The 16,908-nt window shown below is 36.9% G+C and overlaps 1 protein-coding gene and 1 long non-coding RNA gene across 2 annotated transcripts in view; one reads left to right on the top strand and one right to left on the bottom strand.

The window, feature by feature from the left end:
* The window catches only part of LOC138625223 (uncharacterized), a 417,346-nt gene extending 410,775 nt beyond the window's left edge, over positions 1-6,571 (bottom strand). The window contains exon 1 of the long non-coding RNA XR_011311223.1: positions 6,467-6,571. This is a non-coding gene — a long non-coding RNA (uncharacterized lncRNA). The remainder of the gene's footprint in view (positions 1-6,466) is intronic.
* Positions 1-16,908, top strand: part of adamts3 (ADAM metallopeptidase with thrombospondin type 1 motif, 3) — a 139,638-nt gene that overhangs the window by 95,133 nt on the left and 27,597 nt on the right. Inside the window, exons 9-15 of the mRNA XM_069705990.1 lie at positions 324-467; positions 3,654-3,786; positions 10,413-10,526; positions 11,300-11,445; positions 12,531-12,706; positions 13,600-13,733; positions 14,539-14,662. Coding sequence (XP_069562091.1) covers positions 324-467; positions 3,654-3,786; positions 10,413-10,526; positions 11,300-11,445; positions 12,531-12,706; positions 13,600-13,733; positions 14,539-14,662 — 971 coding nt within the window. The remainder of the gene's footprint in view (positions 1-323; positions 468-3,653; positions 3,787-10,412; positions 10,527-11,299; positions 11,446-12,530; positions 12,707-13,599; positions 13,734-14,538; positions 14,663-16,908) is intronic.

The raw sequence follows: 16,908 nt of genomic DNA, 5'->3' as shown, positions 1-16,908 counted from the left end.
TTTATAAATTTGAATTTAAACACGAGCATGTGTGGCATCACAAACTCATGCTATATTTGATGTTATATGGAATTATATAAAAGTCAAATGGCACAGTTGCTGAATTTCAGTGTTTATATTGTGCTTAATTCTAGAAATCTGAATTTATACGATATAGGACCTTTAAGTTATTTAGCACTTCTGGCCTTCACTTATAACACGATTTTATACTGGGAGTCAATGGAGTAAAGGAGGCTTATTTACTGAAGACTACTTGGGATTAGACATATCTGGCTATCTTGCAGTGTTAGTAAATATTTGCTTGTTTGTTTTTGTGGGAACAGATTGGGTATGGAGCACGATGGCCAGGGCAACCGCTGCGGAGACGAAACAGCGATGGGAAGTGTGATGGCCCCTCTGGTGCAGGCAGCCTTCCATCGATACCACTGGTCCATGTGCAGCGGACAGGAACTGAAGAGATACATCCAGTGAGTTTGTCAATTTACTGTAAAGTAAATATTGACAGCAAAGTGGGAGGGTGCTAACAAGCAGCACTCAGTATTTTTCTGGAGAGTAGGACTATTGCCCCATGGATATTGTCTTTTTAGTCATACTTGGACAAGCACGGATTTGATCCTTTTTGATACAGTCCCTAAATATAAAGGTGATACAATTTAACACAACCGTAAGGTAAATTACCATTTTCAATGATTTATTCAAAGATCCATATAATATTCTTCTATAAAAAGGTAAATACACCCAGGAGCTAATGTTGCCCTCTTCAGTAGAAATAACTTCATGAAGGCATTTGCTATAATTGTCTACCAGTCTCTCACACCAGCTTGCAGACATTTTTTTTTTACCACTCTTTAATGTAATGTGGAGAATAGTGACAAATTGGAGTCATTTTAATGCTCTGCCACTTTACAGTGAAATTATTTATTTCAAATAATTTGGAGAACTTAATAAATTCCTTACTTAATGGGATCCACAAGTATTGGTTCTTAGAGAGGTCTTTAAATCTTGGCAAGAATGTAACACACAATTCTATAACAGAGAACGCTAGTCCCTACATGTCAGAGGTTTAACAAAGACAGGTTTATTTTTCTTTTATGTATTTAAAGGTATAATAGGTGTGGGGTGTACTTACTTTTTTTTCATGTCACTGATTAGTTTTTATGTATTTAAATAATAAAAAATGAGTACAAAAACAACAAAACATACATTAAATATGTGTGGCAGACCGCAACAGCTGGGCCAGCCCTTTCAATGTAATGTCTGTCACAAAAAAGCCACAGTATTAGTTGGCCAAATTACCCAACTTCCTGTGTCTGTCTCGAATTAAACTCCCTTGTTTCAAATTAAAAGCTTCTACTCTGGCAGTTCATACACGGTCCATCCATATACCCTACAAAAATATAAACACAACACTGGTTTTCCCTGAAAATCTTGTCTTACTCTAATTATGTGTGCCCATCCATTTTGGCCACTTTCTCAGTTGTCTAATATCAGTTTAAGCTCGTCTGCCTCTCAGCTGAAAGGGCTAATCAACTGAAAACCACAGATTGCATTTCTTCTGGTCATCTTAAATAGGTTTTTGGTGTGATTGGACCATGTGCTAATGATTATCAATTGTTTGTTGTCCTCTTTAGACATTAGACCAGTCCAAGGTAAAGGAGCAAGTTGTCTTTCAGTCGTTAATTAAGACTGAAAGAGTAATCTGCAAAGTTTATTTTATCCTGCTGTCCTTGCATAGCTTGAACTCATCCTGCATGTGACACAGTAAACCATGGAATTCATATATTCTGTCTTGAGCAGTGCATCAGATCCTTTACATAAATTTGACTGCAGGGTGCCATAGAACTGAGACAAAATGAAATATTATCAAGTGACAATGCCAGTTGGCAAGGGACTGTGCACCAGAACCTCAGTTTTGTTTTGAGTGAGATTGAGAACATTTTACAAAAACTAAGTTTTAACATCATCCATCATCATCCATCTTCAATTTACTAAAGAGTTAGTGTCTCGTTTCAGCGATGGGTATATGTGTATCATCAGCCTAAAATCATTAAGCAATATGATGTCTTTTAAAAATTGGTCCGAGACAACATATTAAAAAAACAGAATTGGACCTGAAATGGATCCATGAGATATACCACACGTTAGAGGTCCAGATTGAAAAGAGTAATCACCAATAGTAACAGAAAATGATCTATCGGGCAGATAAAACTGAAACCAATATAGAGCAGCATCACAGATACTGCTCCAGAAAATCTTTGGTGATTTTTTTTTTTGTCATCATATTGTTTTAACTTCTTTTAACTTGTTTTAAATTTTTGGTTTCTATCGCTTAATCTGTTTTTAAATTATTAATTTAATGTAATTATATCTGATGTGCAGCATTTTGGTCAGTGTGTGTTGTGTATAAATGTGCTGCACATAAACCATATCCATAAACTGACCTGACTCAACTTTCATCCACTGGAAATTTGAAGCAATGAAACATGGAGCACAACTTTGATCCTGCAGAGACAAATAATCTGGCTTTTCAAATAAGGGCAGGTAATAATAATCACTAAATTATAATTATGATGGAATTCTAATGAGAGGGCATGTTTGACTTAGAACAATGCATATATGGCCTGGTTTACTTCGGTGACTTTGATTTTTTTTTTCACTCAGCTGTGAAAGAATCAATTTGAAAGTTTAGAGGAGCATGAGCATCAAACTATTGACAGTGCATCAATGAGATGAATGGCAGTGTGCAATCAATCACTATACAGTACAGTTTTTAGAGCAGCCTCTGGCTATTACAATTGAATGCACTGCTGACGAAAATCCATATAGATTTTTATGATACCACAGGATCATCAATGAGGCAGGTTACGTTCATATACACACACACACACACACACACACACACACACACACACACACACACACACACACACACACACACACACACACACACACACACACACACACACACACACACACACACACACACACACACACTCCATCCCTGCAATCACCGACATCAAGTCAGTCGAAGTCAGCAGAAGTTGAAAACGAACGGACCTATACATTGACAGACATCTGCGTTTGTAGGTCTGGTCCATGCAAAAAAACAGTGAGATGTTGGAGTTGGTTGTATGGTAGTGGCTTAAATGATAAATATTACATAATATTCATTTTGTACACCACTTACTACATAAGTACAACAATGTCCTGCCATATTCATAAATCTTTCTTATTTTTTTCCAGTTTTAAACTACTGCCAAAGAAACATACCTTTTTTGTAGATGTTTCATTGTTAAAGCCAACATGAAATAGTAAAAAAACATACCCTTTGAATTTCTGAAAGGCTTTTCATTTGAAACATATCTGCAGGAAGTATTATGCTACCATAACTCAGTACCAAAGTTAACACGATTGAAACTAATTAACAAATTAAAAATGTGTTTCTGCTAAACTTTGAACATCAAGTATAACAGGACTAATTTGTTCTACTGATAGATTTGATGATGAGGAAACCTTGTATTTATGATAAAAGTTTCTAGCCACTATTTGAGAATTTACATTACAAATCATGGAGTTCACCTTCATCGGAATGAAAATATAAAGTTCTCTTCCAGTGTTTGACATCAGTGTTACCTTTTCTCATCTCCTCACAGCACGTATGATTGTCTTCTGGATGACCCCTTCAAACACGACTGGCCACAACTTCCTGAACTTCCAGGCATCAACTATTCAATGGATGAGCAGTGTCGATTTGACTTTGGAGTTGGCTACAAGATCTGCACCTCAGTGAGTACAGCCCAATTCCTGCACAGTGTGACGTGTCCCAAAATGGTGTCTCTTAGCTAAAAAAAGGGAAAAAGTAGCAATTTTTTTTTTAAAATGCATAAAAACACAAGTTAAAAAAATGTTCTCCAAAAACTGAGACGTAATTTTTACCCAGTTGAAACTTTGTCAAGCTTTAGAAATTACACTTGAGATGAGCAAAGAGGTTCTGGTGAGGTTTTTGCAGAAAGATGTGCAAGAGATGTTGAGGCAGCCTTCAGGGAAACTGACTATTTAATATGAGCAGACTCACGTGAGCAGAATCAGATCCTAGATTAGTGAGTACTTCAAACAGAAATCTGCTTATTTTACCACAGTCCCACCTGCTAGCTCCTTCGTTATCTGCAGATGGCAGGGTCATAATTATTCTACCATTATTTACAGTACAACTCTTCAGCAGATCAGCAAAGATGCTCATTAGAGCTGCGAACAGAAATAAAGCTGATCTGTCTCCCTGCGAGATAAGGGAAATATTTTATTATATCTTTTATTTTTGTCAAGGGATTGTTATTGTGGATTGTTTCAATGCTGAACGGTTAAAAATGCAAATAAGGGTCTGTATGGCTCCTTATCTTGGGCTTGGCGATGATATAAAGTGTTTATTACAAAACATAGTTCAGACGTGGGATTAAAAAGTCAGAAATTGCAGCAACTGATAAGTAATTGTTAAATTATGATATTGATCATATCAGGCCTTGCAAAAAACAAACAAATCATGCCCTTTCAAAAATGTTCTGGTTACTAACCTCAAAAACGCTCAAAATTTTAAAGCGATGAGTTATTTGGATTGACATTTTTGAACAAAGGGAATGTTTAAGGACTGGACAGAAACCTTGGAATAGCTCCTAAGATGGTCACTTAATGACTAAGCCTTTTATTTAACATTAAAGTTGACATTTCTTCAAAAGCATTTTGAATTTCATTAGACTCCTGGTTAACCCTCCCCAGTGGGGATAGAGGCTTAACAAAGGTTTAATAGGTTCCTGCTGTTTCTTTCCAAACCTTTACTCTGCTCCTTATTGTCCTATTTGCCTAAGCATATTTAGTATGTCCCCCTCTCTGTCATCATGTCAGGCTCTTTGTGTATGTTCTGCCCCTGCCTCCATTCTTGTATTCTCGGGTGTCGACCCGCAGCCATTTAACTTTCACCTCCATGATAAGCTTTTTCACTTTGTTGTTTGGGCTTTGCTTTTTTGGATTCAGTTAAATTTAGTTTGGTTTGCTTTTTGTAACCAGCCACTGTATCAGAGCTCTTTTTTATTTACTTGAACCTCCTGAGGCCTGTATTACAAAGCAGGATTTGAGCATGGCAAGGTAACTTCAGGTTTAACTCTGGGTTTTCAGGATTACAAAAGTGGTCCACTTCTTAATGGAATACAGTTCAATAATAACTCATGTTGCAGAAGTTTGAGATAACAGATCAAAATATTTCAAAGCACCAATCAATTCTTTTGGAAAATGGAATCACCAATTGTTGAAGATCCCGTAGAGCTCAGGGTGCTGATAGTGAGAGGGTCTTTTGTGCTGTGAGACTGGCATCCCCTGTTGGCTTTTCATTATGACGTTAATTAGAGATGCAGATTATTTTTAATTGTGCTTTTGTATACTAATATTATCCTGCAACAGAGACTGATTGAGCCTTGTACATTTTGTATTTATAAAATATGAAAGTAAGCCTACTTACTGCTTAGTATTATGTATTTAACTTTGTTTTAATTTGTTCTCCTGTCCATCTGACACCACCAGGGTTGCAGCTGAAAGAATAAAAACATCTACACACCATAAGAATACACATCACATTGAACTATATAATCCTATTTTGCGTATCTGTGAACTCATCACATCTAACACGTGACATTAACACAGTTATTTGTATTTACTGTAGTAGGCTACATATGCTGTTTACACTATGCACACTTGCACTAGTACATGTATGTGTTCTTTTTTGTGACATCTGTGTGTGACAGGTTGCCAATTAATCAGATTCTGAAGAATACATTACAATACGTTACTTTTAATGGAATGAAATTATAGGCAGGTGTCCCCTTGCCCTAATGATGGTGCAGTGATGTTATAAAATCTATTAACTAACTATGTATTGACAAATTCTGCATGTTTATCTGGATTAATTAAGGCTGGGTTAGTTTACCTCCATATCTCAGTTGGATAGCAAAACATGTGACTGTTCACACTGTAACTGACTCGCATCCTCGCCCTGTTTTCCTTTTTAACCAACTGTCTGCTGGGAGATTTCAGACAAATAACCTTAGGAATAAGAAAAAAAAAAAATCATGACTTGAATGTTACTGCTGGTTGTTCTCTCAAACGGGATGATCGTCAGAAAGAAGGGCTGTAAAATATAATCTAAAATCTGTATCAAGATGAATCAGACTGACCTAAGAAACAATACATTTAAGCACAATTATTTTACATCAGGCCATGAACTGCATTTCCTTTATTAATTCAATTCAATTCAACTTTATTTATATAGCGCCAAATCACAACATAGGTTATTTCATGGCACTTAACACATTAAAGTCCTTACAGCAAGACTTTACAATAGTATACAGAGAAACCCAACAATTCAACAATTCCCACATAAGCTAGGAGGGGAAAAAAACCCTCCTCTTTAAGGGAGAAAAACCTCCAACAGAGGGAAGGAAAAACTCCCTTTAACAGGAAGAAACCTCCGACAGAACCAGGCTCAGAGGTGGGCGGCCATCTGCCTCGACCAGTTGGGGTGAGAGGAGAGCAGAGAGAGAAAAGGACAGCATAGAGATACAAGAGAAGAACTGTTAGTGTTGACGAGAAGCGCAGAGCAGAGACATGCAGTTCCATGACGGGACATCTGCAAAAGAAAGAACAGAAACTACGCAAGCGAGGGAACTGAATGGAGACAACAGACAATAAGAAAAAACTATGGGAGAGAAAAAGATGGTGAGGTATGAGTCAGTTAAAGAGTAGGAGGAAAGAAAAGAAGCTCAGCATGTAACGAGGTCCCCCAGCAGCCTCGGCCTACAACAGCATAACTAAGGGTTGGTTCAGGTCTACCTGAGCCAGCCCTAACTATAGGCTTTATCAAAAATGAACGTTTTGAGTCTAATCTTAAAGCTAGAGAGGGTTTCTGCCCCTCCAACACAAACTGGGAGCTGGTTCCACAGGGGAGGAGCCTGAAAACTGAAGCTCCACCTCCCATTCTACTTCTGGAAACTCTAGGAACCACAAGTAGACCAGCGTACTGAGAGCGAAGTGCTCTGCTAGGATTATATGGTTCTATAAGATCTCTAAGATATGATGGAGCCTGGTCATGTAGGGCTTTGTAAGTCATCAAGGGAATTTTAAATGCTATTCTTGATTTCACAGGAAGCCAATGAAGAGAAGCTAAAACTGGAGAAATGTGATCTCTCTTGCTAAATCCCGTCAGTACTCTTGCTGCAGCATTTTGGATCAGCTGCAGGTTTTTAATGAGTAATTTGGACATCCTAACAACAAAGAATTACAATAATCTAGTCTAGAAGTAACAAATGCATGAATGAGTTTTTCTGCGTCACGCTGAGGAAGGATTTTCCTGATTTTATTAATATTACATAGATGAAAGAAGGCAGTTCTGGAGATTTGCTTTATATGGTGGCTAAAGGACAAATTCTCATCAAATATGACTCCAAGGTTCCTCACAGTTTTGCTGGAGGCCAAGACAACATCATCCAGAGTAACTAAGTGATTACAGAAAGAGTTTCTGAGGTGTTTAGGACCAAGTACAATAACTTCAGTTTTGTCTGAATTTAGAAGCAGGAGGTTTTTGGTCATCCAGGCCTTTATGTCTTTCAGACAGGCTTCAAGTTGTACTAACTGATTAGTTTCATCTGGTTTTATATATTACATAATACATATTACATTGGTAAACTCTATATGCTTGTCCTGTTTATTTGCAGTTTAGTCAGAAGTAATGTACTGTGTTCTGCAGTTACTGAATTTGTCTTGTGATGGTCTGAACAGAAGGTTAAGACCATGAACATTAAGTACTGTGCAGATTTTCTCATTTTAATCAATCATACCGTGTCATTAGGGTGGTGATAATGGAGACCCGTTTAAAAAAAACAGTGAAAACAGTGTGAAAGGTGTCGCTACAGATAAATTAAGGAAAATTAAAAAAAATGCATTGCAATCCTCATCTTGCCTCAGCCTTGAAGAGGTTTCAGTTCAGATTAGTCATTTTTAAAATCATATACAATCCTGACTCCGCTCTGCAGCGGTTCTTTCTTCTAAAGCCGGCGGTGCAGGTGTGGTTTTTCGAGAGAAGAACATAGTTATCGGTAGTTGTTGTCGCTCTTTTTTCTTCTGGGCAAAAAGATTCTTATAAACCGACATGCCACCATCGATTATTTTTAATTTGGCAAGCTGTTTTACGTACGTGTACATATTAAACCGCAACGTTATTGACAAACAGGTAGAGAAGAAGCGGAGAGACTGTTTAGCCAATCAGAATGCAGAACACAATGCACGATGCAAATCCGTGAAGTAGCGAGACCGTGAAAGGTGAACCGCGTTATAGCGAGGGTTCACTGTACATCAACCTGGGTTGCAGCACTACAGTCAGATACATTATTTCACTTTCCACCCCACAAATGTATTTTTAGTGTATTGCTGTCATTCTTAACACTTTCATTTGATTTGATCCAAGCTTCACAAAGACACCATTAGTGACTAGCTGGTGAACAGCTAAAGCTAAAAAAAAATGTATATTTCTCTCAGTGGTTACAGTGGGTAGATATTTCAAAATCAGAGCAAAAAGCAAGTCAATGATGGATGAGGGAATTCCGATACGCAACTGCAGAAAGTTTAGTTAAGCACATTTGTGCTTAAACTTAGAATGCGGTGATGTGTCAATGTTAGATAGAAAACAAGTATTTGCTTTAAATTTGTTTAAAAATCCATGTAGAGTAGGTAAGAAAAAAAATGTGCAGCATTTCTGCACAGGTACTAGAGAAGATCTTTATATTTCATAGAAAGAGAGATGAATTTATTCTGTATCAGTACATCAAAATAGCATTTCATTCCCTGCAGACCTAACCTAAATTCCCTGTGTGAACATGTGGGTGTGGGTCACTACATAGGGAATTGTTTGCAGTCAATGCACTGGAGTGGCCTCTGGTTAATTTTGAAACGATTGCAGCAGCTTTAACTAGTTGGTATGCTCCGAGACTACCATCGCTTCAACTATAGTTGAGACACTGAGAGAGATTAAAGCGATGACCTGCAATCAATCAAATGCACTACAATCACGTTTTTCTTTTACCATGGGATTTTTCAACAATGAAGTCAGCCAACATACCAATAGCCTTTGCAGCAGCCTGTTTTCATGACCCCTTACTTTGCCCTCCATGTAAGCAAAACAAAAACAGAGAGCCAGAGCTGCAATTGAAGTGATGGGGCTGGTGTACAGCAGTTGTGTATCAGAGCTCAGTGGAAATATTTTGTTCAAAAGGTTTTTGTTTGTGTCTTTCAAAACAAAAGAAACATTATATCTTGATCTTGTGTGCCGCTGCAAAAAACTGACTCCCCTAAACAACTGAACAAGATTAAAGAGGCAGACGTGTTTTTATTATACATGTTCAGAAAGCTGTATTAATCTCTGCAGGATTCAGGTGTTAAAATATCTTAGATCTTTCTCTCAAGTCCTAATAAATGAGATGTAAAGAGGAAGTAGTTCTCAATCACTAACCCCAATGTCGGTGAATTGAATAACAAATGAACTTGGCTCTATTGATGTCATGCCAGTATTTTACGGCTTAGATGACAAGAAAGCGCAAACCAGACAAAGAACCGAATATAGTCAGGAATATGATTCTAAAAAAAAATCAAAATTTTGTAAAAATTGTAAAAGATAATGATGACAGATCTGTAAAAACTGAACTGCTGAGCCGATGAGTCACCCATCCCTCCCCCCCTCTGTTCAGTGTGTACATTATTCCAAGAATGGTTCATATTTAATAAGTATTGGCAACCTTAGACATCTTAGAATTGTGGTTGATATTATGCTTCAGTGGTTCAAATTCCCAGACAAATTTAGAGTTGATCAAATTCCAACCAACTATTGCTGTATGATGGATTTGTTTGACTCCTGGCAAACCAGTGTTAAAGCATACCTTATTTGCAATAACCGTAATATTTGCCTTACTGGAATGTTATTTTATTTGTCCTCAGCAGATGTTCTGGAGATACATTTTCCAAAAGTTTTAAATGGCTATTTAATCATTTATCATTTAAACAACTTTAAGGTTTTGACATTCTGTCCAGCAAAAGGGGGTTAATCAAAATTTGGATGCAACTGCACATGTGAAATGGGACTTACTGATTTTTTTTTTTTTTTTAAATGGTAGCTCAGGGTTTTATGAGAATCAACTTTATTTGCAAAGCATTTGAACACATTCACAGTGTTCATTAAATGTATTATGCATTTATTATTACATCCAGACATGGATGTAAACTGCAACTTCACTGGTTGGCAGAGGTATTCAACCACAAGGCAGTGATTCAAGTTTCAATGTTATGCTTTAGTTACCTGACTTTTTCTTTTGTCTGCATTTCAGTTTCGTACATTCGATCCATGTAAACAGCTTTGGTGCAGTCATCCAGACAACCCTTATTTCTGCAAAACCAAGAAGGGGCCACCTCTCGATGGGACAGAGTGTGCTCCTGGAAAAGTAAGTTTCTCTTTTAGGCCTACATACAGTAATACATAACCCAAAGTAAAAAGTCCCCGAATACAGAGATAATCACTCCATTTCTAAGGTGTATGATACATGGTATTAAATCAATAGAAGATGATCGCCATGGTTCCATCTGTGTAGAGTCATCTAGTAAGAAAGGCTGAGTTTTCGATTACAGTAATGTACAGTATCAATATTATCCCCATAACAAGTTATTCCAAAATCATAGTTATAATATGCTGCTCTAACAACTTTCACTACTCTGGTAAAGTTTCCCACCAGATTTTGGAGCCTAACTGGAGTAGTTTGCTTCCATTCAACTGCAAGGGCTTTAGAGAGATCCAACACTGATGTTCAGTGATGAGGGCTGGCTCAAAGTCAGTGTTCCAGTTCATTTGAAAAGTGCTGGATGCAGTTGAGGTCAGGCCTATGTGCGAGCCAATTACTCTCTTCCACAACAAAGTGGAACAACACTTTTTTTTAATGGATCAGGCTTTGTGCACAGGGATACAGTCATGTTGAAACAGAAATGAGTCATTTCAACACTTTTGCTACAAAACTTGTAGGAAGGGAATTATATAAAATGTCCTTGTATGTTGAAGAAATATTTTAAAACAGCCTCAGACTAAAAGTACATAGACACTGTTATCCGATTACTATTGGTATTATAGAGTTTTTACATTTTCCCTACTGTATGATTATAAGTCTATATGCTTGTATGTGTGGTTTACTTTTTCTCTCTCCTTGCACCCTGCCATCCTCTGTAGTGGTGCTACAAAGGTCACTGCATGTGGAAAAATCCGAATCAGGTCAAGCAAGATGGTGCCTGGAGCTCCTGGAGCAAATACGGCTCCTGCTCACGTTCCTGTGGAACTGGAGTTCGCTTCCGGACACGTCAGTGCAACAACCCCGCGTAAGTTACCAAAGCAATAACCACGATTGGATTCCATGATTGGATATAATTTATATGGCAATTATGAAAGCTGTGATGTCAATCCTGTTGTGCGTATTCATTTGAAAATCCATTAATTATGAATTAAAAGAGAGTGGATCATTTTACTTTGTACACGTTCTCTATAACCTTGAATTAATTGTGCCTCGTACTGAGTTAAAGATTCATTAAACTATCCACGAGACAAGTACATATTGATCATGTGTTAAAACACTTAGAATGCCGTATGCGTATGACAAACTGCCCCCTGTGTTTGTAATGATTGTCCTCTCTGAAGTGGTACGTAGCGAGTAGAGTTTTTGAACTACTACAGAATTTCTCCAATAGAAGGTCAGTATGGGCAGTTTGTCCAAAACACAGATGACTGCAGTTCACATCTCATATCAACATTCAACTGTCTTCTTTTAACTATAGAAGGAAGAAGTGGTTTCCAAACTTGAACTATAACTAAGAGGTTTTGCTGTGTTTAGCTGTGGAGTCTTGTAAACTTAAAGGAATAGTTTGATGTTTCGGTAAAAATATGTTTTTCAAGGCACTGCACCTTGATAGGTAATCTTGCTGCAAAAAATATCCTCTATATCTAATTTTCCACTTTAGTTTTTTTATATACTGAACAAACAAAGCATGATGTAATCTTAAGTGAGCTCTAGGGGTGTGAATAGGTGTATATACATGTTTATGGGTTTTAATCTCTGAGTAGAAGCTGACTAGTTCCCCTCTGTCACCTCATGGTTCCAGCTGCATAGACACAGACAGATTTGAGAGTTGTGTTGATCTTCTCCCTTCATCTTCAGCCACAGAATGCTTTATACCATGTCTGTCAGTTGTGTCAAAATCAGTGAAATTCCCCTTTAAATGATGTTCATGAGGTTCTCTTTCTACCAGATTTTCTCTTGTAATAGCTTTGTAAAAGATAACTTGTGCTTTATTGGAATCTCAGCATTTACTTTACTTTTAGAAGATGATTTGTTCTCACTTTCTTGGTTTCAAAGAAATTCTTGCTGTCCAATCAGCTCCTCTGACGTTAATCAATTTCCTTCCTCCAGACCCTCCAATGGTGGCCAGGACTGCCCAGGAGTAAACTACGAGTATCAGCTGTGCAACACAGACGATTGCCCCAAGCACTTTGAGGATTTCAGAGCCCAGCAGTGCCAGCTCCGCAACTCCCACTTTGATTTCCAAAATACCAAGCACCATTGGCTGCCCTACGAGCATCCCGACAGTAAGCCAGAAAAATGTCAACAGAATGTTTTGTTCAAGCTTCAGGCTGGTGTATGTTTTGTTTTGAATGCCATAAAAGAACAATGAAAGTTGGTGAGGGTTTGGAGATCTAGACGCAGCATGAACTGCAGAAAGATATTACATATTCAAAGAAAACAGTAGCAGTTCAACACAAACACTTTTGCAGAAACAAATAATTATGGGAGTTTGCAAAATTATTTTCCTATATCACCAATCTGTCTTTGTCTTACACCATTGTGTTTGGTGTTTTAAAGGTAAAGGTAAAAGTACTGCAGTGAAAATAATCATAATTAATTACCACCCAGTTTCATTTCTACTGCAATCAACTGCAACTTTATACAGCTTACTGTGTTTAGGCTACAGACCCTGAATGGAAATGACTCCCACACATTCTCCATCATTTTTACATATGACTTGGAACATTTTATTAGCCATTATTGCACTGTTATCGGGTCTCTCAGTGTCATTCAGAACTTACTGGGTCAATTTATTTTCTACCTCAATTTCCTGAATGTTATTTTCTTTCTAATTATAAGCTTTTTATTGTATCCCCAAGAGCAAAATCAGTGGAAAGGTGGTTTACCTTTTAGTGCAACAAATAAAAAGAATAATTATTTATGTTGGCATTGCAAGAAAATGTATGTTGAAGTTTTCTACTTCAATATTATTTTTTGTATGTGATCCTGAGCTGCATTGTACTCAGAAAAGGTTGTTTTAAAATGGTATACGATACATAATTGATTAACCCCTGCTGTGTAATGAAACTATATCTTGACATCTGTAAAAGAAAAAATACACATTCCATTATGTTCCTTTTATTACATATCCTTGGCTCATTATATGACAATAATATAATATTCTGTTGTTTTGCAGCCAACAAGAGATGCCACTTGTATTGCCAGTCAAAGGAGACAGGGGATGTGGTGTACATGAAGCTACTGGCGCATGATGGGACACGATGCTCCTACAAGGATGCCTACAGTATCTGCGTGCGTGGAGAGTGTGTGGTAAGGATGTTTAAACAACATGATTTGTACATGTTTAAAGCTGCATCAGGTAATCATCCACATAAGCAGCTTCAGGCTGTTTGAATTCTGAAAGTTGTATAGAATTGATTAAACATGGTGATGTCAGGCAACTGCACAATCAGTATCAGATTTACAGTGATTAGATCCAGAGTGCTCATTCACTGCTGTTATATGGGATTCTCCATAATAATTCATCACTGCCGATTTATCTTAAGATTTCTGTTCTGACAGCAGACATTAATTTGAGTTTCAATGTATAGCAACATACAGGTAAGTAACTGTGTTCTTCATTTTGCAGCCACTTGTTCATAAACTGATTAAGTACGTTACAGTGTTTCAATCAGTTTAGGTGATGCAGTTACAGGTATTTGGCAACTAATGGTAAATTAAAAGCAAATGGTAGAACCAAATAGTTTGGTGGACATCATCAAAATTGTAAAAGATGAAATGCCTTTTGTCAAATGCCCATACTCAAACGTGATACAACTCAGGCCAAACAAACTGAAACCAAAGCATCACTTTCTTGTCGGGGAAATAGAGTCCCTTCATGTGTCTGAATGTCTGTGCTGGGACATGACTCCTCTGTCCAGATGGCAACTTAAGTGTTAACTCTTTCTTCACCTCTGCTAACAACAGTCCAGTCCGCTCTGATAAACAAAAGCTAATGAAGCCATTGTCAAACATTTGACAGGCTGGCTTCTCATCAAATCGTGTTGTGAATGTTGCTGTTTCTCCTGGACAAAAAGAGTCGCAGCTCATCTGTCAATGTTTTACTGGTCTCCAGAAAGTTGGCTGTGACAGAGAAATTGGCTCGAACAAAATTGAGGACAAATGTGGAGTTTGTGGTGGAGACAACTCCCATTGCCGCACCGTCAAAGGAACCTTCACCCGAACACCAAAGAAACCTGGTAAGAATACACAGAATCTATACTAACACAATACTAACATGATGGCTGCTGACAGGCTGTTTTAAGTTAGACATGTCATAAAGATTGTTTTTGTGAACAATTGTTTATGTGAACAATTTCTCCCAAATTTTTGGTTTTATATCTTGATCTCCAGTTTGTTTATAAATGTCTCGATTGTCATAAATAAATGAAAGTTTACGGATCATTTATGAGTAAATAATGAACTTTTAATTGGACATCTATACATCCTACTACAGTCTTGTTTTATGGATATATCATAACTATAGTCTTTTTTAAGGTCAATGTGAAATAATAGATCAGGCTGATGAATATATCTGTAAAAAAATAGCTCGACAAAGTATTGAGCAAAGGCTGTGAATACTTATGTTCATTACATTTTCATTCTTTATTTTTAATAGATTTGCAAAAATGTTAAACAAACTTTTTTCATTTTGTCATTATGGGGTATTGTGTGTATAATTTTGAGGAAAAAATTAATTTAATCCATTTTGGAATAAGGCTGTAACATAACAAAATGTGGAAAAAGTGAAGCGCTGTAAATACTTTCCAGATGCACTGTAACTCAAACAGGTGCAAAAGGCATTTTTATGAGGAACTATTTTCAGCTTCGGATCAATCCACATTTGGTGCTATAGTGAGTATTTACAGCATCAGGGCGATGTATGTGGGACTTAAAATAAACTACCATGTCCAAATTCATTATAACAAAGGAAAATGTCACCAAATGACACAGTGTAACTAACTAATGTGTTTTTAATTGTTCCTGAACAACACTAGAGCTGTATGGCACATAGCAATTAAAGCACATTTAAGCTTTGAGCATCTAAGTCTTAGATGCTCAAAGCTCAGTTCACTAGTGGTTTGGTTTTTATAAAAAGTTTTGGGACTAAGAAAAATATGAAATAATTCCAGCCCTAAACCTCATTTCATTGCTTTGCCATCATCATTTTTCATCAAACAATGAATGATAATACCATTTGATTAAATCATTAACTTAGCATCCATTTTAGTCATTTTAAGTTAGTTTGACCAGTGTAAGCTATCTGGTAATGCAGGATAATACGTAATGCGCATCACCATATTAATGCATTTGGTATACTCGTTGAATTTTCTTTAGGGATACCTTAAAAGGTGAAACAGACTCTGTTTACACCTGGGATTATCAACATCATCTCCAAATGCTTTTCAAGTCAGCACCTTCTTTGATGCAAATGAACATGTACATCACAAAAATATACAAATAAGCACAGGAACAAAACAGAAACGGGAAGAGAGGGCTTGAAACAACAGGCATTTAACAAAATGAGACATATTTTCTCACTGAGTTTCAGTTTAATGCACCTTCTGTTAGAAATGTATGACATATTTGATGTTTTTTAACGTCTGAACTCAGTTCAGTGAGTTTGTAATTCACAACCTGAACTGTCAGGGCCCGGTTGGTTCAGGTCAGATTATTTGTTCCAGCGTGCCGCATTCTGCTGATATGGATAAATGAACTGCGCAAGCACAGCTGTGGGTCTGACATGTTGGAAATTACAAGAGATAAACAAAAATAAATCCTTTGAATTATGTCGTGTGGGCAAAAGACGTTGACTAACTCTGTTCAGAATGTTAGATGCAGAAATAACAGATAATGACAAGGGCGCAGCTCAATGCTAAACAAGTTAAAAGACAAAAAACTATTAGTTTGGCCATTTATTGTCTTTTAATAATTAGCCCCTCTCGAAATAATGTTTTTGCTTAAAAACACATAAAATTATCATCATTATATCAAAACTGATAATAACAGTAGTGTCCTTGGCTGTTGTCTTCACTCACATTTCCGAAGCCTTGCAGGTCATATCATTTCTTGGTTTCCCCTTGAATTTTTAAACATAATAGGCACCCACCCCATGAAAAGTTCAACTTTATTGGTTGTGAGCCTGTATTGTAAAAGAGAAATTTATATTTACAACCTGCATTCCCTTTAATGTAACTCCTTATCCATTCACTCCATTAATCTTATTGGAATGGACACTTTTTAATCTGCAGATAAAAGCTAAGCAATACATTATGTAAATATATATCCATGTGAATGTCTTTCAGAAATTATATTATGATTTGATTTGATTATGATTTCCTGGTTGATGAAAATTAAATGTGAAATGTGTTTTTTCTCTTGCTCACTAACTTTGATGAGGACATGCAATCATTTAAGCACCGATTAAAAAAGCAAAGTGCTGAGT

This window comes from Brachyistius frenatus, unplaced genomic scaffold (assembly GCF_029030835.1).
Source record: "Brachyistius frenatus isolate BFR_SWC_R1_liver_20210118 unplaced genomic scaffold, ASM2903083v1 Contig_60, whole genome shotgun sequence".
NCBI lineage: Eukaryota > Metazoa > Chordata > Actinopteri > Embiotocidae > Brachyistius > Brachyistius frenatus.
This window is presented reverse-complemented; position numbering and strand designations above follow the sequence as displayed.